This window comes from Leucoraja erinacea, chromosome 9 (genome assembly GCF_028641065.1).
Source record: "Leucoraja erinacea ecotype New England chromosome 9, Leri_hhj_1, whole genome shotgun sequence".
In the NCBI taxonomy this organism is placed as follows: Eukaryota; Metazoa; Chordata; class Chondrichthyes; order Rajiformes; family Rajidae; genus Leucoraja; species Leucoraja erinaceus.
Window position 1 is genome coordinate 25,506,705 of NC_073385.1, and position 26,068 is coordinate 25,532,772.

Genomic DNA, 26,068 nt, shown 5'->3' on the forward strand with positions numbered 1-26,068 from the left:
GCACAGACATTATGGGGCCTTGGGGTTGTTCATTTGCTGATCTGTTTTATAATCTACAATTATTCTCAAGTTGGATTCCAAGCATTTCACTGGGATGTGTTTAGGGTCAACCCTTTAAAATTAAACAGCAGATTTCACAGGAGACTGCTTCTGTCTGAAGGTCCTATTGATGCTACAGGCCATAAAAACAGCACTGAAATCCCTGGAAGAGTCATCCAAATGTGTACCACACATCTCTGAACCCTACTGTGCACCCATTCCAATTGCTCCATCAGTCACATGGAAAGAAATATTCAACCTGCAGTGTCCCTGGTTTTCATTAACATTTTAGTTTTGGTTAAAGTGGATTGCATACTACATATATAATCTGATGAGAACTAAATGCAAAGCAGTTTGCCTTTACAAAATGGTGAATGGTGAAGTATGTGCATAGCAATCTGTGGTGTGAATTTGTGGAATGGTCTGGAACAGGAGATAAAACTTAGCACAAACATAATTCAGTTTAAAAAGATGTACAAAAACACTTTTTAAAAAGAATATTGGGATGAGGATAGGCGATTGTGAGTGGGATATTTGTTATACTGATTGTATTGGGAAGGGTGATTATAGGGTGATGGGTTGTATATATGACATATGACTAAGATACTGTATAGTATATGAGGGTTTTTCTTTTCTTTTTTCTTTTTTTCTCTCTTTTTGTATGGCTTTGTAAATATTTGATTAGTAAGTGGTGGGAATTAATAAGCTTTGGCTTCTTCCTGCTCCTTTTCAGCCACATATGATTTCATTTATTTATAGATATTGTTTATGACACTTTATAAATATTCTTGTTTTGTTTTTTGTATGCTGTTTCACACTTGCTTTTTATTCTTTTATTCTGTTCGAAATAAAGAATTAAATAAATAAATACATAATAATAGATAAGCATAACTAATGTAAATCATAATTTGCTTGTCCATGAACCTTCTTGGAATATTTCCTTTTCAAGCCTTTGTAAATCAGTATCATTCCCCACTAAAAAGGTGTTGCAAAGTGAGAACTTTGAATAGAGCCTTAAAATTCTGCAATACACAGAAAATGGGCCCTTCAGACCTCCACATTTAAGCCAATCTCTTTACCCAAATGCACGGATCCCTTTGCCCGTATTCGAATTGTATCCTTCTACGTATTGTCTATTCAAGTGGCCATCTAAATGTCTCTTACGCATAGTGATTTTATCTGATTCCAACTCCTCCTCTGGCAGGAAGTTCCAGATATCAACTGCTATCTGTGTGTCAAAAAAACTATCCCCACAGATCCACTTTAAAATGTCCTTCCTTTCATCTTAAATGTATGCCCTCTTGTATTTGATAACTCAAACCATAAGAGAAAGATTCTGACTGTCTACCCTATCTGAGCCTTAATAATTTTTATTTACCTCTATCAGGTAATCTCTCAGCCTGGTGAATGTCCGCTGTACTCTTTCCAGCACAACCATATCCTTGTTGTTGTGAGGTGACCAGACCTGTACACAATAATCCAAGAGCTGTCTAACCAGTATTTGGTAAAATTGCAATATAAGGTCCCACGTTTTATATTCTATGTCCTATGACCCACAAAGGCAAGCTTCACAAATGCCATATTCACCAGTCTTTCTAAGTATATTGTCATTTTCAGGGAACTATGGATTGAATCCCATGGTCCCTCTGTTTGTTAACATTTCTTAGTGCCCTACCACTTTCCTGTATATGTCCTCCCCCAAAGAATTTTCGGAAATGCATCACCTCGCAATTGTTAGGATTAAATTCCATCTGAGTTATTTCCTGCTGTAGCCTAAGCCAACATTTTTCACTATCCCATAACACCACCAATTTGTGTCATCCACAAACTTCCTAATCATACCTCCCAAATTCATACCCTTGTCATTAATATTTATCACAAACAACAAAGTACCAACAGCATTAACACTGCTGTATTGGAACTCTAATAACTGAATACCATTAAGACAAGATCCACCCAATCTAGACTTCAAATATTTGAGGATGTGAAGATATAACTTGGATTATACATGCAATATTGTTCTGATTGATGGCCTGCGGTTGCCTTAATTCTTCTCTAACTCTGAACAACTATCATATGGCACAATGATCATGACCTGAAAAAGCATGTTCGAAGATGCTAGTGAGGTATATTGTTCAAGGCTTCAGCAGGATACAGCACAGTGACGCATCGGTAGAGTTGCTGCATTACAGCGCCAGAGACCCGGCTTTGATCCTGACTACAGCTGCTGTCTGTATGGAGTTTGTACGTTCTGCCTGTGACAGTGTGGGCTTTCTCCAGGTGCTCCTATTTCCTCTCACATTCCAAAGACTTCCTGATGTGTGGGTTAATTGGCTTTGGTAATCTGTAAAATTGTCCCTAATGTGTGTAGTTCAGTGAGTTTGAGTTAATTTGCGTTTAGATTATTGTCACATGTGTCAAGGTACAGTGAAAAGCTTTTGTTGCATGCTAACCAGTCAGCGGAAAGGCAATACGTGATTACAATTGAGCCATCCGCAGTGTACAGATACATGATAAAGGGAATAATGTGTGTTTTAGTGCAAGATAAAACCAGTAAAGTCTGCTCTAAGATAGTCCGAGGGTCTCCATTGAGGTAGAGAGTAGTTCAGGACTGCTCTCTAGTTGGTTGATAGGGTGGTTCTGTTGCCTGATAACAGCGGGGAAGAAACTGTCCCTGATTCTGGAGGCGTGCTGGGTGATTGCTGGCCTGAGAGGACTAGGTGGGCCGAAGGGCCTGTTTCCACACTGTATATCTAAAGTCTAAAAGTGCATGTTATATAAAACAAGGCTAACCTTCTGTTCGTCCAGCTTTCAGTTGGCTGATATGTTTAATATCCAGTCAATTAAAATATGTGCCAACTTGCAATTTAATTGTAACATTCTGGAAACAAAGCATAAAAATAAATAAAAATGCAGAGTAATTTCTCTAGTGAGCTTTCTGTGACTATCCAGGTTGCCGACTGGTCCAAGTTTTTATTGCCTTCCCACACAGTGGTTTGTCCCAGTTACAGGATAATGGCATAAACAACCTCAAACCTTTGTCCAGGCTGGGACTGGAGATGTTCTAACTTATTGTTTTCTGAAATCACAGCAAAGTTTGATAAATTGCAACTGATGAGAACTAAGTATCAGGTAGATTGACTTTACGCAGCTAGAAAAGGTTGACATCTTGTCACATATGATAAATGTCATCAAGGCAGAGCATTATTCAGTTTTCACTAAACCTTCTTGGGGCAAGACACTGTCAAGTCTCATGGTTGCTATCCAGCGGCCTCCAGTTGTGTGCAGTCCAATGAACTGCACACTTGTCATCCTTCAGGCCTTTACTCAACTGATAGGACTGTGCAATTGGATGCAAATGCATTCACCAGTCTGCCTGGGTACAAACTGCTGAGATGCAACCCATCAATGTTCTCTCACGAAATAAAGCAGCTATTAAATTAGAGACAAGTTAACCCGATGAGATTTAGCACAACAGCAACATTCAACCAACTCTTATAAAATTAGACCTATGATTACATTGAGGAATGGCAGTGCAGAAGGTCGAACAAGAACATGTTTAGACATCCAGAGAAGGTATGGTATTATGGAGAATAGCACACTTATTTAAATGGTAGAATTTCATGTAATAACCTAGAATCTGAACTGATGTTGCCCTTATGGAGATTACAGTGATGAAGGAAGGAAACAATTTATTTGGATTGACTTCTGCACTTTCAGTATTTTGACTGGCGTGATCGTGCAGTGCCAGACAATCCAATTTATACATGATATAATATTCTTGGTTGGGCACTGAACATGATGGATTGCAGAGAAAGTTCAATGCTATTAATGATAGTGACAGATGGTAAAACAAAAAGGAACATTTCTTTGAAACATGTGTTTTGAAGCCCTGAGCTATCCTCTTAAGTGATGGGGCTTTGTTGGTCTGTGTCCAAATTAGGTAAGACCACTACCCCAGAAATCTGCAGAGCCAACCTTTAATAATATAATAATAAACTTTCATAAGACACAGCAAGCCACCATTATGTGGAACATCCTTGTGAAACCCTTCCTGATCTTTCAAAGCAGCAAAAATATTGCTTGGAGGACCCAATACATTTCTCAGTAGGCACCCCACACACGTTCCTGTACCAGCATTTAAATAGAATTGCACCGCTGGCTGGTGTTATGAATGCAACAATAAATTAGCTAAAATTGCCATTCATCAACCAAACTTGGACCCTATAAACAAATCCTAACTGCAGCGCTTCACCTTTGTGATGAAGAGCAGGCTCTCTGGCTCACAGCCTGAGAGGATTGTGGAGGCAGGTACAGTCACAACACTTAACAAGTAGCAAGACAAACACCTGAATCACCAAAGCATACATGGCTCTGGACCTAATGCTGGTCAATGATATGCATACAGTTGGGTGCATGATGGTTGACCAAAGGGCCTGTTTCTGTGCTTCATGACTGACTTTTTCTCACTGGCTTTACCTCAAAGTGAACCTTTCTGTGTCAAATGAACCTTAAAAAATCCACAGGAAAAAGGAACTTTCTACCTCAGTTCAGGACCCAATGTGCAATTCACTCCTTTTCTATTATTAACTCTTCTGTTTTGCAACTGAAGCCAAATTCTTTAAAGTGTGAGAATGTTATCAGTTTACCAACACCAGTTTACCTTTCTCGCGAGTCTTTTAAATTAATTTTACATACACCTTTGCTATCTTTTAAATGTAATTATTCGGTGTTGTCTTCCTTTATTCTATTGTTGTGAAAGTTAAAAGTCATTCATCTTCATCTTCTCAGCTCCTGTTGTAGTTTCAACAATAAATGGTCCTCCCTCCCCGCCCCCACTCTTCTTCCGATTCTGACCAACATTTATGGCTTCATCTTCTCCATTTCTCACCCTTCCACTCACCATTGATAATTTTCATTCTTCCCTTTCACATTTCCCTTTCACATTTTCCCTTCCCTTTCACATTTCCCCAACACGCTAACCTGCTAACCTAAACCACCCTCCCCTCCCACTCTCCCAACCCAGTGCTGTTCTCCCATTTCTCCATATTTTCCCTGTCCTGTCCCCATCTGCCTCAGCGTCTATTTTCTCCACTAACCTATTTCTTCCATGATGTGAAACCTAATTTCCTCTCTCCTCCCTTCCTCCAATTTGGAAACAAACCAACAATGTCCCAATTAGCTGAGGGCTTCAAAACACATGTTTTGGAAAGCTTGTGTTACTTGTTTCAGCACACCAACTTCTCAAATTTCCAAACCTCTTCAGCTTCACTTCTATTACTGAGCTGCCATTGGGCAAATGCATGGCAGATGCAGTATAATGTGGATAAATGTGAGGTTATCCACTTTGGTAGCAAAAACAGGAAAGCAGACTATTACCTAAATGGTGGCCGATTAGGAAAAGGGGAGATGCAACGAGACCTGGGTGTCATGGTACGCCAGTCATTGGAAGTAGGCATGCAGGTGCAGCAGGCAGTGAAGAAAGCGAATGGTATGTTAGCATTCATAGCAAAAGGATTTGAGTATAGGAGCAGGGAGGTTCTACTGCAGTTGTACAGGGTCTTGGTGAGACCACACCTGGAGTATTGCGTGTAGTTTTGGTCTCCAAATCTGAGGAAGGACATTATTGCCATAGAGGGAGTGCAGAGAAGGTTCACCAGACTGATTCCTGGGATGTCAGGACTGTCTTATGAAGAAAGACTGGATAGACTTGGCTTGTACTCGCTAGAATATAGGAGATTGAGGGGGGATCTTATAGAAACTTACAAAATTCTTAAGGGGTTGGAGAGACTAGATGCAGAAAGATTGTTCCCGATGTTGGGGAAGTCCAGGACAAGGGGTCACAGCTTAAGGATAGAGGGGAAATCTTTTAGGACCGAGATGAGAAAAACATTTTTCACACAGAAAGTGGTGAATCTCTGGAACTCTCTGCCACAGAGGTAGTTGAGGCCAGTTCATTGGCTTATTTAAGAGGGAGTTAGATGTGGCCCTTGTGGCTAAAGGGTTCAGGGGGTATGGAGAGGAGGCAGGTACGGGATACTGAGTTGGATGATCAGCCATGATCATATTGAATGGCGGTGCAGGCTCGAAGGGCCAAATGGCCTACTCCTGCACCTAATTTCTATGTTTCTATGTTCTATGTTTCTCTACGTCACAAATTATCTTCTTCTGTCTTTACTAATGTCTTCCAATTTTCTCTCCAACACACATTTCCTGTTGTTCTCCCCAAGGTTCTTCCCCCCACCATGTTCCACTGTGACCATCCCTCTGCCTTGTTCTCCTTCTCTGTAGTCATGGACACACTTCAGTGGTCCTAGTCAATTATGTTTCAGCCAATAACCATCTTTGACTGCAAATATTCTGTATATGTATAACTGAAGAATTGAAGATAGACACAAAATGTTGGAATAACTCAGCGGGACAGGCAGCATCTCTGGGGAGAACGTCACGGAGCTGGAGCTGCTGTCTGTGAAGGAATTCCCGTTCCAACGTAGGTTCGCAGAAACAGCAGGTACAGTAAACACAGTACCTGGAAACAACGGGGAAGCCTCCATCGTGTCTGGAAACATGGCCGACGGGCAGGACTTCAGGTCAGACTGAAGTGCAGGGTATTTCGTCCCCCTCTCCCTAATATCCTACTGGCCAATGTACAGTCCCTTGAAAACAAAGTGCAGGACTTAAGGGCAAGGCTGCTTTATCAAAGGGAGCTGAGGGAATGCTCTGTTTCACAGAGACATAGCTCACCCCCAGTTCCCCAGACTCAGCGGTGCAGCCTGAAGGGTTCTCCATCCACCGTATGGACCATACACTGGCATCTGGGAAAGGGAGAAGAGGGGGGGTCTGCCTCATGGTCAACTCTGCGTGGTGCTCAGACATGGCAGTCCTGTCCAACTCTGTACAACTGCAATATGATCAGCCATGATCATATTGAATGGCGGTGCAGGCTCGAAGGGCTGAATGGCCTACTCCTGCACCTAATTTCTATGTTTCTATGTAATTCCTGATCTCCACACCTCGAACATCTGGCAGCACAATAACTTGGCCCTCAACACCAGCAAAACCAAGAAACTGATTGTGGACTTTGGAAGGAGTAGGATGGGGATCCACAGTCCCGTTTATATCAACGGGTCGATGGTTGAAAGGGTCAAGAGCTTCAAATTTCTGGGTATGCACATCTCTGAAGATCTTTCCTGGTCCGAGAACACTGATGCAATTAATAAGAAAGCACATCAGTGCCTATACGTCCTGAGAAGATTACGGAGAGTCGGTTTGTCAAGGAGGACTTTCTCTAAATTCTACAGGTGCATAGTAGAGAGCATGCTGACCGGTTGCATCGTGGCTTGGTTTGGCAACTTGAGCGCCCTAGCGAGGAAAATACTACAAAAACTAATAAACACTGCCAGGTCCATCATCGGCTCTGAACTCCCTTCCATCGAGGGGATTTATCGCAGTCACTGCGTCAAAAAGGCGGGCAATATCATCAAGGACCCACACACGGACCCAAGGACTCAGGTAGAAGGTACAGGAGCCTGAAGACTGCAACGACCAGGTTCAGGAATAGCTACTTCCCCACAGCCATCAGGCTATTAAACTTGGCTCAGACAAAACTCTGAACATTAATAGCCCATTATGTTATTTGCACTTTGTCCATTTATTTATTCATGCGTGCATATATCTATATATATATATATATATAATGGTATATGGACACACTGATAGAAACATAGAAACATAGAAATTAGGTGCAGGAGTAGGCCATTCGGCCCTTCGAGCCTACTACTACGAGTTGACTACTGATCTGTTTTGTAGTCAATGCCTACAATTCTATTGTGCTGAAGCAAAGCAAGAATTTAATTGTTCTATCAGGGACACATTAAACTCTCTTGAATTTCTTGAATCTTGCATCTGGAATCTGGATGACGTTTCAGGTCGAGAGCCTTCTTCAGACCTGACCCGAAACATCACCCATTCCTTCTCCCCATTCCTTCTCCCCAGAAATGCAGCCTGTTCCGCTGAGTTACTCCAGCATTTTGTGTCTATCTTCGATTTAAACCAGCATCTGCAATTCTTTCCTAACAAAACTAATTATTTTAGAAAGATTTTCAAGTCACATACCCACGTACAAAAAAATTAAAGAATACAATTTAAAATGGAGAAAGCATTCTTTCTCTCCCTATACAGCCAACTGCCCAAAATGGGGGAGGATGGAGCTTCTGGGTGTTCCTAGAAAATTGTCTGCATTCTTATTTTCTGTAAAGGAAAGCCATGTGATTCACTCATGCATCAAGAAATGTGGGTTAAAATTTAATTTTGTGTTTACTTATTTACATTTTCCCCATAAATTTTACAAGAGCAAGTTTATATTCCATATCTCAGATATATGATTTGTGAATTCTGCCAGGTTAAATTTCTGTTACCAATACTGTCATAATGTGGTAGTAGTAGGCGCCCCTCGGTCATGACTGACCATGGGTGATGCATCCTAGTTTATGCATATGTCACAATGCATGGACATAAAATCGTCAAACCACCCTAGAGCAACGCATAACCACACCGTACTAATCTAATTAAAATTTAAAACGAATCAGAAGAACTACATTGTTTGGTTATATAAATAATATAGAAATGTTGCTGTTTTTAATTTTGTCTCTTATTTAAGTTGTGTACTGGTCCTGTTTTTGCAATCAATTGGGCAAAGAGATACACATTGAAGTTACAGAAAATACTAAAACCTCTGGTTCCAAAACAGAAAACAAACCTATTTCTGCTCACACCTACCTATATGCTTTCCATACATGTTGTAGTAGAAGCTGACACAGTAAGCACTGTTTGTTGAGCCGTATGGATTTTTAGGCAGTGTGCTGAAAATAGGACTCAGAAGCCTAGCCTTTTCACCTTCCTTTCGAGGGCGAGAGGTTTCTATATACATGTAGTATCCTGCAGCAAAAAAACAAGAACAATTCAGATAAACAAAACAATCATTAGACAAGCTTTATTTAACTTCAACTGATGATACCAACACATTTTAATGTGTCTATTCTCATTTTTAGTTTTCTCCCAAAAGCACATAACTAAAGACTAGAGATCATGAACGAGATTGTCTACACCCTTTTGTTGTTATTTTGTAGTGCTATCATTTTGTCAAAGGGTTTGCTTTGGTCCTAACAAGAAGAGCACCCTTTGAAGGAAATTATTTTTACTGTAATGCCTGCAAATCACATGGACACTGAATCAATTTAACGTGACCCCTGAAAACATCTGGTGTGACTGCTGTGAAAGTAATGTTTCAGGCTGAGTACCTCTGAACTAACCACGATCAATCAGTGCAACAGCACCCGAGGCACATTGCGAAGAAATAGTACACTTTAGGGCAATTACACACTCTAATGGCATGTCCATTGTATTTTGTGCAAACTCAAATGTCTTGGTCACTACAGTCAGGATCAGACATTTATGTCTTATGGCCGATTAAAAACTACTGAAGTGAATGGAAAATGATTCAGTGCCTGAAAATCAATGCTTGAATGAATGAATGAGGTATGAATTTGCCCAAAGGTGATGCTTTTTTTAATTTGTTACTCAGTTTTAGTTATATATTACCTCAGGAAATCAGGGGGGTTTAAAAATAGATTTGGAACTCTTTCCATGTGCATAGTGACAAGGTTATTATGTGACCAAGCCATTTGCCAAAGCAGGACAGAGGTTAGTAATTGTCTGGTTGTATTAGCTTTGAAGTTCAACCTGGTACTCTATCTCACACCTAATTAATGGACCTCCTGGCAGGTTAAAGCTATAAACTGAGTACTGAATAAGGAGCATGTCCCACCACTGCTATCCTGTACAACCTGGATGTACTCAGTATAAATCACGATTGATTTAAACATTAGAGGTACCTTGTGCATCCTTTTATCCTGACTTCCCCTTCCATTGAATTCCAATAATCACCCATTATTTTATAATTCATTCATTTATTCATTTGACAATTACATTGTCTTTAGCTCAGATTTCCCCATTAGCAGTAGAAATATCCTGGAAGCACAACGTAGAGGTTTTGCAGGCCACTCTTGCCCAAACCCTATCCATCACGAGTCACTTTAAAAAATAATTCTTGTAGCCTTTCACTTGTTTCATTTTTACAGCCATTGGACAAGTCAAAACTTCAAGTTACCTCAAGAAAATTGTGGTAGATAAGGAGCGATTGAGGAAACAATTTCAATTAAGTTTCTCATTGAAAACTAGAACAGTTAGAGGAGCAAATGATCCAGGAGGTAGGGTAGTTGAAATGTACAGGAGAGCTTCACATTGGCTGCACACTACAATTGCGGAGATAACAGAGGCAGTCTCCTGCCTGATTTAAACATGCATGTGGATGCTTGACAGTTATTATTGACATCTGATGGTAATCTTAGCCCATGGCTTCTTTGCCACTGGAAAAAAAAGGCACAAAATGTAAACCATTTATTTTTGGTTCTTTGCCGACGAGGAAGATCGTTACCATTCCTCACCACAACTGTGAGGGAACTTTGATTTTTTCCTAATCAAGGCCTTCCTCCATTCCACACAACTGTGAACTGGGTGCCCACCTGACTCTTCTATTACCTTGTAAATATATGTCACAGATCTGGTCCAACATTTTCTGGCAAATATACCATAAATGGACTTAAAAGTAAAGGTTTTTAACATAGATACTTAATGAGCAAATGGGTGAAAGATTACAGGACTGTAGGCAGGATTGCAGTGTTACAGTAACAATCAGATCAGTAATAATCTATTAAACATTGGAGTAGGCTCAGGGACATGAGACACATTTTCCAGCTCCACGTCATATGTTCTTACGGATATTACATCCAGCATTTTAGTTGAGGGAAACAGAAAGATAATCTGTTGATCTTTGTCACGTTATAATGTGCAGTCCTGCACATATTGGAAGTATCTGTCTTGTCTGTTTATATTCCCCCTTGGCTACAATTTATCCTCACCAGTCTCATGAACCTAGTTAATCAAACACCTCAGATGTGCCACATTTTCCACAGAGACACAATTACAAATCCTTCAAGACTTTAGTTAAGAAACACACGGAGGCAGAGAACTGAACGTGTAAGATACGTTGTGCTTTGAAACTGAATTAGGTGGGACAGAATTCAATTGTTAATTTAAACATCATCATCTAACTTTGTGAATGCTAATTAGGGCAAACACTCTTTAAGGTGAACATTGGGAAAAGAACAAGTGAATGCTTCATACAGCGTTATGTTAAAGCTGTAACAAAACACCATCGTTTCACACTTAAGAGAAACAAATTCTCCCAAACTAAAATGTAGAAAAATCTGACAAGGCAAAGATAAAACATGTTCTCCCGATTGGCCAAGAGTTTTAAATTGGGGCGATAAAGACAGCTATGGACGGCGCATTCAAAATAATTAAATCCCAGATGAATTAACTACATGGAATAGATTTGGCTAGGCCAACTGTGGTAGCTGCCACATGTGGGAACTAGTGAACCCCATTGTGATTCACAACAACTCTTTCTGCAGAAGTGTTAACTGATCGAGAGTTAACAAAAGTGCTGGAGAAACTCAGCAGCATCAAGGAAGCGAAGGAAATAGGCAACGTTTTGGGCCGAAATCCTTCTTCAGACTGATGTGGGGTGGGGGGTGGGGCGGGGGGAAGAAAGGAAGAGGAGGAGCCCCGAGGGCTGAGGGATAGCTGAGAAGGGGAGGAGTCAACAAGGGCTACCGGAAATTGGAGAAGTCAATGTTTATGCTGCTAGGGTGCAAACTGCCCAAGCGGAATATGAGGTGCTGCTCCTTCAATTTCCAGTGGTGCTCACTCTGGCCATGGAGGAGACCCAGGACAGAAAGTTCGGTTTTGGAATGGGAGGGGAAGTTGAATTGCTGAGCCACCGGGAGATCAGGTTGGTTAATGCAGACCGAGCGTAGGTGTTCGGCGAAACGATCGCCAAGGCTACGCTTGGTCTCACCGATGTAGATCAGCTGACCTCCAGAGCAGCGGATGCAATAGATGAGGTTGGAGGAGATGCAGGTGAACCACTGTCGCACCTGGAACGACTGCTTGGGTCCTTGAATGGAGTCGAGGGGGGAGGTAAAGCGACAAGTGTGGCATCTCTGGCGGTTGCAAGAGAAAGTGCCCGGGGAGGGGGTGGTGCGGGAAGGAAGGGAAGAATTGACCAAGGAGTTACGGAAGGAGCGGTCTTTGCAAAAAGCAGACAGGAGGGGAGATGGGAAGATGTGGCGAGTGGTGGGGTCACGTTGGAGGTGGCGAAAATGATGGAGGACTATTTGTTGTATGTGACGGCTAATGGGGTGAAAGGTGAGGACTAGGGGGACTCTGCCCCTGTTACGAGTGTGGGGATGGGGAGAGAGAGCAGTGACGGGGTATTGAAAAGACCCTGGTGAGAGCCTCATCTATAGTAGGGGAGAGGAACCCCCGTTCCCTGAAGAATGAGGCCATTTCCGATGCCCTGGTGTGATGTCAGTGCAGATTTGATGAGCTGTAATCCGAGCTTCAGATAGAGTTTTGAAGGCTGGGTTACCTGCCTAGTACCAGGGTCAACAATATGTCTTCTGGGTCGGTGAGGAACTTGTCGTGGGAGGTTAGGGTTGATTTGTCAAGATTGCTAATAACATGGATAGGACCAGGAAGAAATTGTTACTGAAGGATTATGAGCAATTCAGACAAATTTGAAAAACAGTATCACAGAGGTAATAATTCCCGTATTATTATTCGAGCCACATACAAATTGGCAGAGTGTACATAAGGTTAGAGAAATAAACATCTGGTTCTGAGAATGGCGTGGGAGAGATGGGTTCAGATTCATGACTGTCCACACTAGAATCCTGGAGCCATATAACTAGGGTTATAAACAGGGCTTTAAATTATTTGGCTGGGGAAGTTGTTCAATTGAAGGGAAGTTTAATGTATCAGAAATAAATGATATATTAGTGGCATTGGGTAGCATATGCAATGAGGACAAATTATCATGAGAGAGAAGAGAACAAATGTATTTTGTTGTCATGAGTAACAATGACATTCTTACTTGAGCAGCTCAACAATCTATGTAAACATAGTACTCCGTAAAACCCATAATAAACAACTATAAATGTTCAGTATATATTATATAAACCAGACAAATAAATAGACAATAATAGTGCAAAGTCAAAAATAACACCCCCAAGTCTTTATGGTTGATAGTTATTTGGAGGTTATAGTGTTAATTAAAAAAAGATTTGTACTTAGGGATCCTTCTGGGAATAGTGATTACAGAATGGTATAAAGGTGAACATCTCAAATCCAGTGTCCTCAGTTAAATGAGGGAAAAACATAGAAATGGTAGAAGAATTGTTTAGACTGGAATGGGGAAAATAGGCCAAAGGAAAGGTCAATAGTTAGAATAGAATAGCATAGCATAGAATGCAATTTATTGTCATTCAAACCTAGGTTTGAACGAAATATAATTTCTACAGTTTTTTACATTACAAAACAATCCAAGACCCACACTTAACACAGTTTACATAAACATCCATCACAGTGAGTCTCCAACATCTCCTCACTGTGATGGAAGGCAAAGTCTTTATCTCTTCCCTTTGTTCCTTCTCCCGTGGTCCAGCAGTCCAACTGCAGTGTCGAGGCGAACTGGGGCTCTGATGTTAAAGCCCCCGGCGGGCGATGGTAAGTCCTGAGGCCGTTTAAGCCACGCCGGGCGATGTTAGGCCCCGGCTCCATGTCCTTAAACCCGCGATTCCAGCGGGAGAAGTCGCCGTTGCGGAGCTCAGAAAAGCGGTCTCCCACCAGGGACTTGGAGCTCCCGATGTTCCCGTCCACCGGGTCTGCGGCCGGTGCCTCTGAACTCCAAAAGTCGGGTCGCAGCCGCACGGCACCACAGCTCTTCCCGCTCCGAAGTTGGCCAGCTCCGCGATGTCAGTTCCGCAGGCTCTGCAACTGGAGCCCTCAGGTTAGTCCCGGCCGGAGGTCGCCGCCGGCTCCACGATGTTAGGCCCAACGACATCCGAGACCCGACAGGGAATAGTCGGGTCCCCGCACAGGGAAGAGATTTAAACGGTTTCCCCCACAACACCCCCCCCCCCCCCCACACATATACACAGCTAAAAAAAACAAAAAACGAGCTCAAGACATACATTTAACAAGACAAAAATAAAAAAAGACAGACGACTGTAGTCGAGCCGCTGCCGTTAGGCGCCGCCACTAACACAATAGTTGAACTGTGGCAGACATTTAAGGAGCTATTGCATAATTGATCCCAACCAGAAAGGACTCAATGGGAAAGATGAACCATTTACACATAAAAATGGAGGTCAAAGAAAGCATTCAATAAAGCTAAAACCGACAAAGTGGTAAAAGCTAGCGGTAGTCTAGGCAACTGAGAATTTTTCAGCAGAGGAGTAAGGTAATAAAGAGGAAGAAAATTGATGGTGAAGGTTAACCAGCAAGTAATACCAAAACAAGTAAATAAGATGGTTGCAAAGGTCAATGGAGTTCTCCTGGAGAGTCAGACTGGGGAGTTCATAATGGAAAACAAGGAAATGGCAGATCATTTACACCAAAACTGCATCATTCTTCAGAAAGGACACCAGAGATAACAGATGGGCTAGTTCAAAAGGCAAGAATTTGTTGCAACAACCCTTCTTGTAAGAGACAAGGTAGTGGGAAAAACTAATGGGACTCCAGGATTCATTGGGGTACAGGAAAGGGGTTTAATGATAACATTGCAAAATGCTTCGAAAGGCTGGGTATGGTCCACATAAAAGACAGCATTAACATCAATGTGGACCCTTATCAGTACGCCTACTGGAAGAACCGGTCTACATCTGATGCAATCTCATCCGTCATTCACTTAGCCCTCACTCATCTGGAGAACAGGAGTTCATATGTCAGATTGCTCTTCTTGAACCTTAGTTCTGCCTTCAATACCATCATTCCACAGACTTTAGTCAACAAACTGCTGCTGGGACTTAAACCATCCATGTACTAGACTTCCTGACCAACAGGCCACTGTCTGTTAAAATCTACGGTGTCTCATCCCATCTCCCCCCATTACCCTCAACACCGGCTCCCCACAGGGATGTGTCCTGAGCCACCTGCTGTACACTAGTCTCACTTATGACTGTTCAGCCAAACACCCGAACAGTCATATTGTGAAATTTGCAGATGACACGGCAGTGGTGGGATTATCCTCCCACAATGACGAGTCGGGCTGCAGACAGGAGGTGGGAGAACTTGAAGTCTGATGTAAAGCAAACAACCTCTAAATCAATGTGGGGAAGACAAAGGAGGTGGTTGTGGACCAGAAAAGGCAGCTACACCCCCCGCCCCCCCCTCCCCTCTACATCGGAGGAGAAGCTGTGGAGGTGGTGTCCAGTTTTAAATACCTGGGGGTGCACATTTCTAACGACTTCACCTGGACCTGCAATACGTCTAGCATCATTAAAAAAGCCCACCAACGCCTTTACGTCTTGAGGAAGCTGAAGCGTGCTGGCCTGAGCACCCCAGTCCTGACATCATTTTACAGGTGTGTGTGTGTGGTGGAGAGCGTCCTCACATCGTGTATCACAGTGTGGTACGGAAACTGCTCTGCTGCTGACAGGAAGGCGTTGCAGAGGGTGGTCAAATCTGCCCCAAAAGAATCACAAACAACTGCCTCCCTGCCATTGAGGACATTTACATCAGCATGTGCATGAGCAGAGCCTGAAACATCATGAAGGACCCCACCCACCCAGCAAATGGTCTCTTTGCCCCCCTCCCCTCAGGGAGAAGGCTGCGCAGCCAGGACAATAAGGCTTAAAGCCAGCTTCTTTCCTGAGGCTGTGATACTTATAAACTATCTACCTCACTGACTGAACCCTCACTAACTCAGTGAACTTTCTGCTGCTATTGCTGCTGCTATGGACATTATTATGCTGCTGTCTTTTAACCATGTTGCTTTTTAACTTTTTACTATTTATTCATAGGCTCATTATTATTTAGATTTTATTGTGGAAGGTTTTTATATGTTAGAATTTATTGATGTCTTTACTGCACTTTATTGATGTTTTACTGCACTATTACGCTGCTCTGACCCGAGTACAAATTTCGTTCATGATTCATGTGGAAGCATGTTTTTATCGAATGACAATAAATAAACAAATAAATTAAAAATAGATAAATAAATAAAATAAGGATGTGGGTGCAGGAAAATATAGCAAATCATTACAGTCTTTCACAATTCACTGAATTGCAGCAAATTTGAAAACCACAAATTTGATGCCCTTGTTCAAGAAAGTAGGAATATAAAATATTGGAAACTATAGACCAGTCAGCTTATTATCTGTTGTTACGACGATGCTGGGGTCCACAAACAAGGAAGAATTAGCTGGTCATTGAAGAAAGCTTTATGCAATCAGTCAAAGTCAGCATGGTCTTTTGAATGGGAAATCAGTTTTGACAAATTTGTTAGAGTTCTTCACGGATTGAACGAGCAGAATGTATGTTGGGGAAGCTGTACATGTGGTGTATTTAGATTTACCAAAAATATATAGTAAGGTACCACATAAAAAGGCTGATGGACAAGATAAGAGCAAACTCTATTGGGTGAAATGTGACAATGTGGATTGAAGACTAAACATCACAGAGAAGGCAGGGGAAAAAATAATAAATGGGTCTTTTCAAGTTGAAAAGACTTTTCAAGACACAACCAGTGGAACGCCCTTAGGGTTTGTTCTTCACTTTCTACTATTACGTGGGGGGGGGCATGGAGAACAAAGAGGCACCCGACGTGGGGTGGGGTGGGTTGCCGAGAGAACAAATAACAAAGGACCCACTGTGGGGGACTCACCAAGATCAAAGAAGGAGAAGGTTGGGGGGGGGGGGGGTGGGGGGGGTGGGGCGAGAACAAAGGGAGACAGCCAGTGGGAAAGGTGAGAACAAAGGGGGACAAGGGTGGGGGGAGGGGAGGGGGTGAGAAGGAAGAGGGACAGAATACAGGTTTACTTTCTTTAACGATAAGATAGCCTTCTCATCCCACAATTTCACTGTACCACTGTACATAAAGTATTAGTCAATCAATCAGTTAACTACCAATGCCAAGGAAGAGGAAAGCGGAGTGCAAGTTATCCAAGTTTTTTGATGGCATGAAAATGGGTGGGAGAGGATGTTGTGAGGAGATCTTCACACTCTGCAGGTAGGTTGAGTGAGGAGACAAAAACTTGGCAAATAAAATATAATGCAGGAAAGTGCAAGGTCTGGCAATTTAGTTTGAGGTATATAAAAAAAAGATTATTATCTAAAATGTCAGAGACCAAATGAATGGCAAATAGATTAATTTCGATTTCCTCGTGTATGAAGCACAAAATGTCAGCAGCCAGACGCAACAACTATTAGTAGCATATTGGCTTTATTTTCTTAGCTTGCATTTTTTTCCCACCCCCTCACTACTACCTGAAGAAGGGTCTGACCTGAAAGATGATCTTTCTATGTTCTCCAGAGATGCTGCCTGATCCGCTGAGTAACTATAGCATTTTATGTCTATCAGTAGTACAATGGCCTTTATTGCTTGTTGTCATTAAAAAATGGAGAAGTATTGTTGCAATTATACAGTGTGTTGGTGAGGCTGCACTTTGGGTACTGTGTACAATTTTGGTCCCCTTACCTCTTCTTCTTTTGTATGGCGTGCACAGCCTAAAGTTGCAGGACAACTTATTCTATTTGATCTTATTTGATTGTGCACATCAGGTTGATTGCATTAGTCGAAAACAGGGTGGTCCACGTGAAGGTTGCAATCTCCCACCCCAGTTCCCTTACTCAAGAAAGGGGAATGCGAGCATTGCAGGTATTCAAGAAGGGATTCACTGGGTTACCTCCTGGGATGAGAAGGCTATCTAATCGTTAAAGGAACTAAAGCTGTGTTATTTAGAATTTAGATGAACCCAAGGGATTTTTGAATATATCAGATTCCAATGTTATAATCAAGCATTAACTTTGATGTAGACTGGGCAGATCAGTCTACACAATGCAATCTGTAAGCTGAAGCTGAGGGAATGAATACGAAGTGATTTCAGCACAATAAATGTAATTGCTGCTTTTTGTAATCTGATGTTGTATCATTAGAAAATTCAAGAACTATTTAAATTTGAAGCTGCTTTTCCATCGGCATACGTGCGGCATTGCTGTGATTTTACTCCGAGTTAAACTGCAGTCAGTGGGAGTTCAAAGCTGTGTGTATGAGTTTTTTTTATGTGTGGGGACAAAAGGAAAAGGTAAACCTTGGTTAACTTTTCGTGGATGTCCCTAATTAAATGGACGCTACTCATAAATGGAGCATTGTTACTTAAATATTCCTCACTGTGACTGGTATTCTCTTTTATAATTGGGAGTAAAGCCCGCACTCTTTAGCAATAGGTCTAACTTTATAAACATCAAGTGCAGCTGGAAACCCCACACTTGAACATTTCCCTTTCAAAAATTGATAGTTTCTGTTTAAAATGAAAAGCCACCAACTGAAACTTAAGCAAAGAGCAGCTACGGAACACAGGAAGTGGAATTGTTACTGGTACATTTACAAGCAGCAGAATGAATTGAAACACGGTAGCATCCGAGAGGTTAAATATTCCTGCACACATCCCTGATCGTTGACGCAATATTAGATAGATATAGATATGCCATTTATTGTCACTATACATGTACGAGATTAAAAGCAGCTCGTACTCAGTGCATACATATAATTTAGTACAAAAAACAAGAAACAGAAAACAAAACAAAAGGGGGAGGGGGGGATAGGTGCACAATTCTGCGGCGCTATATACATATCTACAAAGGCAAAATGGTGAAGGATGAATAGGTAGTATTCTTAGGCAGATGTTTAAAGATTATATTAAATATTTAAAAAAAATTTTAAATATTAAAAATTACAGGTACAATACACATTACAGTTCCAAATTTCAGTACGTGGATAGAATAGGTGGAAGTCCGGGTGTTGGGCTGTGAAGTCAGTGCATGTGTGAATTAAGAGTAGTTATGACTTTCGGAAAACAACTATTTCTGAGTCTATTTGTCCTAGAATTGATGCACCTATATTACCGGAGTCGCTGCCTCAAAAAGGCAGCCAGCATCATCAGAGACCCACACCACCCAGGCCAAACACTCATTTCACCCCTGCCATCGGGAAGAAGGTACAGGAGCCTGAAAACTGTAATGTCCAGGTTCAGGAACAGCTTCTTCCCGACAGCCATTAGGCAATTTTACTTCGGAGTCACGTGAGTGACTACGTGAAAGAAACCCGCTACGACGCATGCGTGTCATATCGCATACACGCATTGAACGAGTCAGACATGGGAGAGGACGTCTCCCTAGAGGGAAATGCAAAGAAGCAGGTAAGAGACTGCAAAATTTTTCCCACTTACCTTGCAGGTAGGAAAGGCAAGGAGCTGCGGGAAGCTGGAGGGGAGAACCGCGGAAACAGCGGACAGCCAGCAGCCAGCGGCAGCTGATGCGCGAATCCTCCGGAGAGGATTCCTAAAAAGCTATTTTTAGCAGCAGCAGAACAGCTGTGCCCGACGTCGCTCCCCGCACCGGCAAGATTGACTGCTGCCGGGCGGGAAGCGAAGCAACACGTCCCGGGGGTTTCCAGACTAAGCAGTCTATCGTGGATGCAGTCGCTAGCGGCTCTGAGGCCGATTGAAGCGGCTGCGGGACCCGGAAGAGAGCAGGACTACTCCGTAGCCGACAGCCGACAGCAGCCCAAGGACCTACGCTACGGGGTCCGTGGGGCTGCGGGAGGAAGGACGTTCCTCCCAAACGACAGGCTGAAAACCAGTACAGGTAAGAACAAATTTCCCTTACCTTTTGGTTCTTTTTTCCAGACGTTTGCTGCTGTATTCTGAAGAGCAGCAGGCAGCCAGCAAAGGACGTCAGGGCACAGCCACAGGTCGTTACTGCTGTGTTCTGAACAGCAGGCAGCCAGCTACTGATGTCAGTATAGAGCTGAAGTGCTGCCACACAGAATTGTTCCTGCTTAATGACCAGCAGCAGGCAGCAATGAATGTCGGCACCAGCATCTCCCATAAGGGAGCGAGTGCCAAATTTCACCCTAAATGGGTAGAGGTGCCCGTGAGTACCGGGACTATGGGGAGCGACCAGTGCCCGTAGGCATGGGGACCGGCTGCGGGAAATACCGCGTGCGACTAGTGCCAGAGAGCACCAAGGTCGGCAGGAGCGGTCCCATATATTAAAGCACCCGCGACGACTAGTGCCCGAGAGCATGTAAGTCGGCTGGAGCGGTTGCTGGAGGAAATTTCTCCACAGTGGCAGGCTCCGGGATTGGAGGAAAGCCACAGTGGGCAAATAAATATAAGTCCCACAGCAGTTTCCCATAAGGGCTGCATGAAATGTCAGACGCCTCTGAGGAGGGTATGGAAGGTCTGACGGGGTAAAATCTGAGCAGGTGAACAACCTGCTGAACATGATGAGCCAGTGCTGCCAGCAGAAACACACTGAGAATGATCTCGAGAAGGTGGCTGTGAGTATTGAAGGACTGTGAGTCCACCCACCAACTTCAAGCTAAATATTTTTGCTGAAGTGTTGGCAAGGCTTTTTTACCCCGGGATATTGTGGTGCTCTTAATGTAGCCATTGTTACAGATGCATTTGCAGACATGTTGGGAAGGCCGTTAGGAGTCGGGATATTAAAAATCCGTAATACTCTGAAAGGTCTCATGGCGGGCATAACAGCTTTGGCCCGCATGTTAAAAAAGGTGGAAAATTAGTAACCACAAGGATGCCATTAGCACTAATTTTTGCGATGTGCAGTTTGAAGGGCCATTCAGCCAGCTCTAGACCCTAGTTCGCTATACTATGTAAGCAAAGGGCTATAGACCCCGTTATTTGGGGGGGGAGGACCTGTCTAAACAGGTAAAAGAATTGGCGAGGAGGCTCGACTTTGGGGCTGATTAAAGCATCCAAAGGATATCTGGGGAAGACATTAACCTTATGTGCATCCTAAGAGAGGTAGTGTTTTTGTAATTATACTACAAAGAATTGGGCAGAGGTACCCAGCAGCAGCGTCCTGTTTAGGGTTTGGCCCGGGACGACCACTGTGGAAGATGCAAAAGTCTACGTCAGCATCTACCCTAACATTAACCTTTAGGCTCTCCACAACCGCGTATGAAACCAAGAAAAATAACTTGGTTACCACCAATAACCATGGAGGTAGGTGAATTTGGGGCTCCAGCATTATAAGGGAGCACGGAAGTTGGAGGGACATTGCAACTTCATGTTGAAGCTTGGTGTATATATCTATGGACAGATACATCCTTAGCAGTTTTAAGGGATATCTGATAGAGTTTCTACTCAAACAAAACTCTCCAGTACAACATAAACCGGACAGATATACATGCTGGTAATGGAATAAACCAAACCTGAAGAACAGGATTTGTCTCAAACATCTTTATTAGAAATAAGAAAGATGGGGGTTGCCGTATTATTATGGATTATCAATGCTTCACAATGTTGTGCAATATATTCATTTTAAAGATGGATACTTTTAGCAGTGCTAAAGACTTAGTTTTCAGCAGGCTACTGTATGGCAAGTATTAATCTTTAAGATCCTTGCTATTCAATATCCAACAGGGGGGAAAAATTTTAAACCAGCGTTGGGACTGCTGCAACACCAAAATCATAGAGTAATGGTATAGTTGGATGATATCCTTATTGTGGGAATAACTTATGAATCGGCATGTTAGGCAGTGGTTGCCACTAAACAATTGTTTGAACAGCTGGGATTCATTGTCCATCCACTTAAGTCAAAATTGACACCATTAACACATTTAATATGTTAATGACTTTACTAATATGGAAAGCCACAGAGTTTCAATGGGCTCATAATTATAGAGGTCATTTATTTTGGCCAATGGAGCTAATGATAGAAGCTATAAAAGAATTACAATGTTGGGAATACAATGTTAAGTATTGCTCCAAACCCAATAGTTATTCACAACCCGTCTGTGCTATTACAAACAGATGCCAGTGCAATTGGTTACGGTACAACTGATACCATCTCGAGCTATGGGGGAGATGGAATATATAAGAAGCTAACCTACATAACACTAAGGGTTAGAAATGTTAAGTGCATTTCATGGGCTAAAATCTTATTGCTCAGGAATGAAACTGCAGCATGTTAGATGGTAGATAGATAATACCTCGGTGATGGCATATATAAGTCATATGGGTGGAAAGATATCAAAATCTTGTGATGAATTGGCAAATTCAATTTGGCAATGGTGTGTCCAAAGGAATATTTGGTTATCGGCTACGTATCTACCAGGGATACTAATTCAGTGGCAGACACCAGGTCACGAAAATTTATTGAAAGTACTGAATGGATGTTGGATAGAACGGTATTTGCTAAAATCAGTAAAGTATGTAAGGCCGGATATTAGAATTGCATCCAGGGTTAAATCACCAGTTACCGAGGTATGTATCATTGGTACCAGATCCTGAGGCAGAAGCTACAGATGCTGTTTCACTGCACTAGGGGAGGGTTTTCATTTATGTATTACCTCCTTTTCTACTTTATAAATTTGGGGGACTAAGGGAAATTCAACAGGAATCGGCATCGGGGATGTCTTAGTACCTGATTGGCTTACCCAACTATGGTTTTCCGGGGTACAGGACATGGTGCTGGAACCATGTATAATGGTAAGACATAGTCCTAAGTTGCTGGTGCATCCAGTAACTGAGGATAGCTATCCATGTCATAGAAAATATTGATTTAGTAGGTTGTAGACTCTAAAACACCGCTACGGGACATGGGGCTATCAAAAGAACTGTGGACATGATCACAGCAGCACGAAGAAGGTCTACACAATAACAGTATTTAGGTCATATTAAAATGGACTAATTACTGCCATAATAACTTTCTGGACCACAGAAATAAGGATGTTCCGGCGGTGCTAGAGTTTCTCACCAGCCTGCAATATGGAGGACTGAGTTTCAGCACTGTGAATAGTGCCAAAAGTGCATTGTCAAGTTATTGGTGGCAAGGAACAGTAAGACAGTCTGTGGGATCACATCCTCTGGTAGTTAAAAATTTTAGAGGATATGTTAACACCAAGCCACCAAAAATAAGATACAACTATATCTGGGATGTAAGTGTGGCTTTGACCTTGCTAAGGAATTGGTCGCCGGCTACAGCATTAAATCTGGATAACTAACTAGAAATGGTAATGCTGATGGCGCTAGTCACAGCGCATAAGCTCCAGTTATTGCTAAAAGTAAGACTGGATGGCTTCACTATTGCGGCACGAAGTTTGGGGTTTGTGATCCAGGACCGTATTATTAAACAAAATAGGCCAGGATCAGCGGGGCAGGTCATAGAATTGATGGCCTACCCGGAGGACAAACGCCTCTGTATAGTGAAGCACGTTTTTTGTTATACAGTGAAAATACAAAGGCTATCAGAGGCAAGGAATTGGCGTTTAATCAGCTATAAGAAACTGTACCATAGAGTGTAACTCAGACCATTTCGCGGTGGCTGAAATATGGGTTATGATAGGCGGGAGTGGACAATAACATATTTAATTATCACTCCACCAGGGCTGCAGCTACATCCGCAGCAAAACGCCTTGATGTATCCATGGACCAAATCCTCAGGATTGCAGGATGGTTGTCGGAGAAAACGTTTCAGAAATGTTATAACAAACCAGTTAGCAGTATGGGAACGTTTTTCGGGGAACATTTTAAGTTCTGTATGATAATTTATCCCTGAAGAATACAGGGTTATGATTTGAATTAATTCGATATTATTTATCATTTCCATTAAATAATTGGTATGAATGTTTTGAATATAATTAACAATTTCTCCCTAACTACCAAGGCAGTTGTGAAGCATGGACTCGTTTCCACGGCATGAGGTCACAGAGCTTTGAAATCTTTCACGTAGTCACTCACATGACTCCGAAGTAAAATAGTAAGATTAAACGAGAACTTACCAGTTTGAAGTTTGATCTTTATTTTATGAGGAGGAACGTTGAGGGAATACGTGCCCTCCGCTCCCACCCTCAAATGGTCATATCTTAAACTGGTATCTCTTTAATAATCTTACTATTTTAGGTCATTATAGTGTATCTGTGACCTCACACCGCTGCTTTGAAGGATGACACGCATGCGTCGTAGCGGGTTTCTTTCACGTATTCCCTCAACGTTCCTCCTCATAAAATAAAGATCAAACTTCAAACTGGTAAGTTCTCGTTTAATCTTACTATTAAACACTATAACCTCAAATAAGCTCTGAACTACATAGACTATTAGTGTTATTAGTGCACTATTATTGTTAGTTTGTCTTTTATGTGTATGTATGTGTGCCTGTGTTGTGTACATATAATGTTTTGGAAAGAACTGCAGATACTGGTTTAAATCGAAGGTAGACTGAAAATGCTGGAGTAACTCAGTGGGACCAGCAGCATCTCTGGAGAGAAGGAATGGGCAACATTTTGGGTTGAAACCCTTCTTCAGAATGATGTTTGGGGAGTTTGTTTGCTTGTGTGTCAGACGACGCACAGCTCGCAGTTGGCTTCCGTCGTCGTCCAACATGTTGACAGAATTGGTCGCCCGACACGTTACTGAGTGCATCGTGTCGTTGTTTCCGGGGGTTACTACGAGGAGGCTTCTGTCAGGGGAGTGGGCGGGATAGAGATAGAATGTAGTCGGAGACAGCAAGACTGGTGGGATATATATGTATATATAAATATAAAGTTCAATGTGTGTATATATATATATATATACATACACTCACATACACACACACACATATATATATATATATATATATATATATTATATGTGTGTGTGTATGTGAGTAAGTGCATAAATACACACACACTGAACATTTTTTTCTCGTTTATTATATTGTTATATTGTAGCAATGTTACAATACTTACCTTCAGCGGCGCTGCAGTTCTGCCACTGGCCGTGTGCATGACTTTGGCGCCTTTGAGGGGGGGAGGGGCGGGATTAAAATCCAGTTTTCTACCGCCTGTCCGAGGCCGATTTCCTCGTGCTGCCAGCTGCTGCAGAAAAATCGTTCCGACTTCCATTCCCGATTTTATTTTTAATTGCGATACAATTTAATGATTATATTAAAATAAAAAGCGACTTCTAACGCCGTCAACGCCTACAACGTGACAGATCTCACGTACGGGACAAATCAAAATGTAAGTCGTTTATTTTACATATAAACTTGCTTCTTAGGATGACTTTAATCAAAATTTACTTGGTGAAAATGTGATTTTGGCCCCATACGAACCGGCAGAGTTTTTCCTGCCGATATGGGGTTCAAATTCACCGCAAATGCAACGTTCCAATCGATCACGTTCCAGAAGAAAGATGATTAAAATGCCCATTGATTTTTTGGAGATAAGCTGTCTAAATTGTCTATATTTTGTGTTATTTTCTCTCTCGATGATCATTATTTTTAAACTAAATATTCACAACAGTTTGACTCACATGTATTGTGCAAAAAAACAATAATTTGATTATATTTTGGGTGGATGTTTCTAGATTAATTTATGGGAATTAAACATCTAATTCCTTCCATCTGGGATATAAATTCATGACATTGAGATTTAAAAATCATGTAATATTGTGAATTCTTGTGTTAATGGGATTAGTCTGTTATTTGGATACTTAGGCTATTTTTAAAAAAAATATCCTTTTCTTAAGAAATTGAATCTACAGGACATTGTTAATGGGAAAGTAGTGGGCAGAAAGGCATGTCATGTGTGGTTTGAAGAGCAAAAACCTGTAGTTTACAATGCCAAAATTGAAAAGTTGAGGAAAAACAAGGTGCACAGAGATGCTTATTGGTTACAATCTGAGGAGCATGATGATGCTACTGATTATGATATGCCAATGTACCAGCTAGCAACTGATCTTCTCCATAAAGACTTGGTCTATTGCTAGAAATTGTAATTTATTTACCTATCTGTTACAGATTTACAGTATATAATACAATAATATTAAAGTTC

The 26,068-nt window shown here is 41.9% G+C and overlaps 1 protein-coding gene across 1 annotated transcript in view; it reads right to left on the reverse strand.

Moving 5' to 3' along the window:
* Window positions 1–26,068, reverse strand: part of mdga2a (MAM domain containing glycosylphosphatidylinositol anchor 2a) — an 845,563-nt gene that overhangs the window by 47,477 nt on the left and 772,018 nt on the right. The window contains exon 14 of the mRNA XM_055640389.1: window positions 8,818–8,976. Coding sequence (XP_055496364.1) covers window positions 8,818–8,976 — 159 coding nt within the window. The remainder of the gene's footprint in view (window positions 1–8,817; window positions 8,977–26,068) is intronic.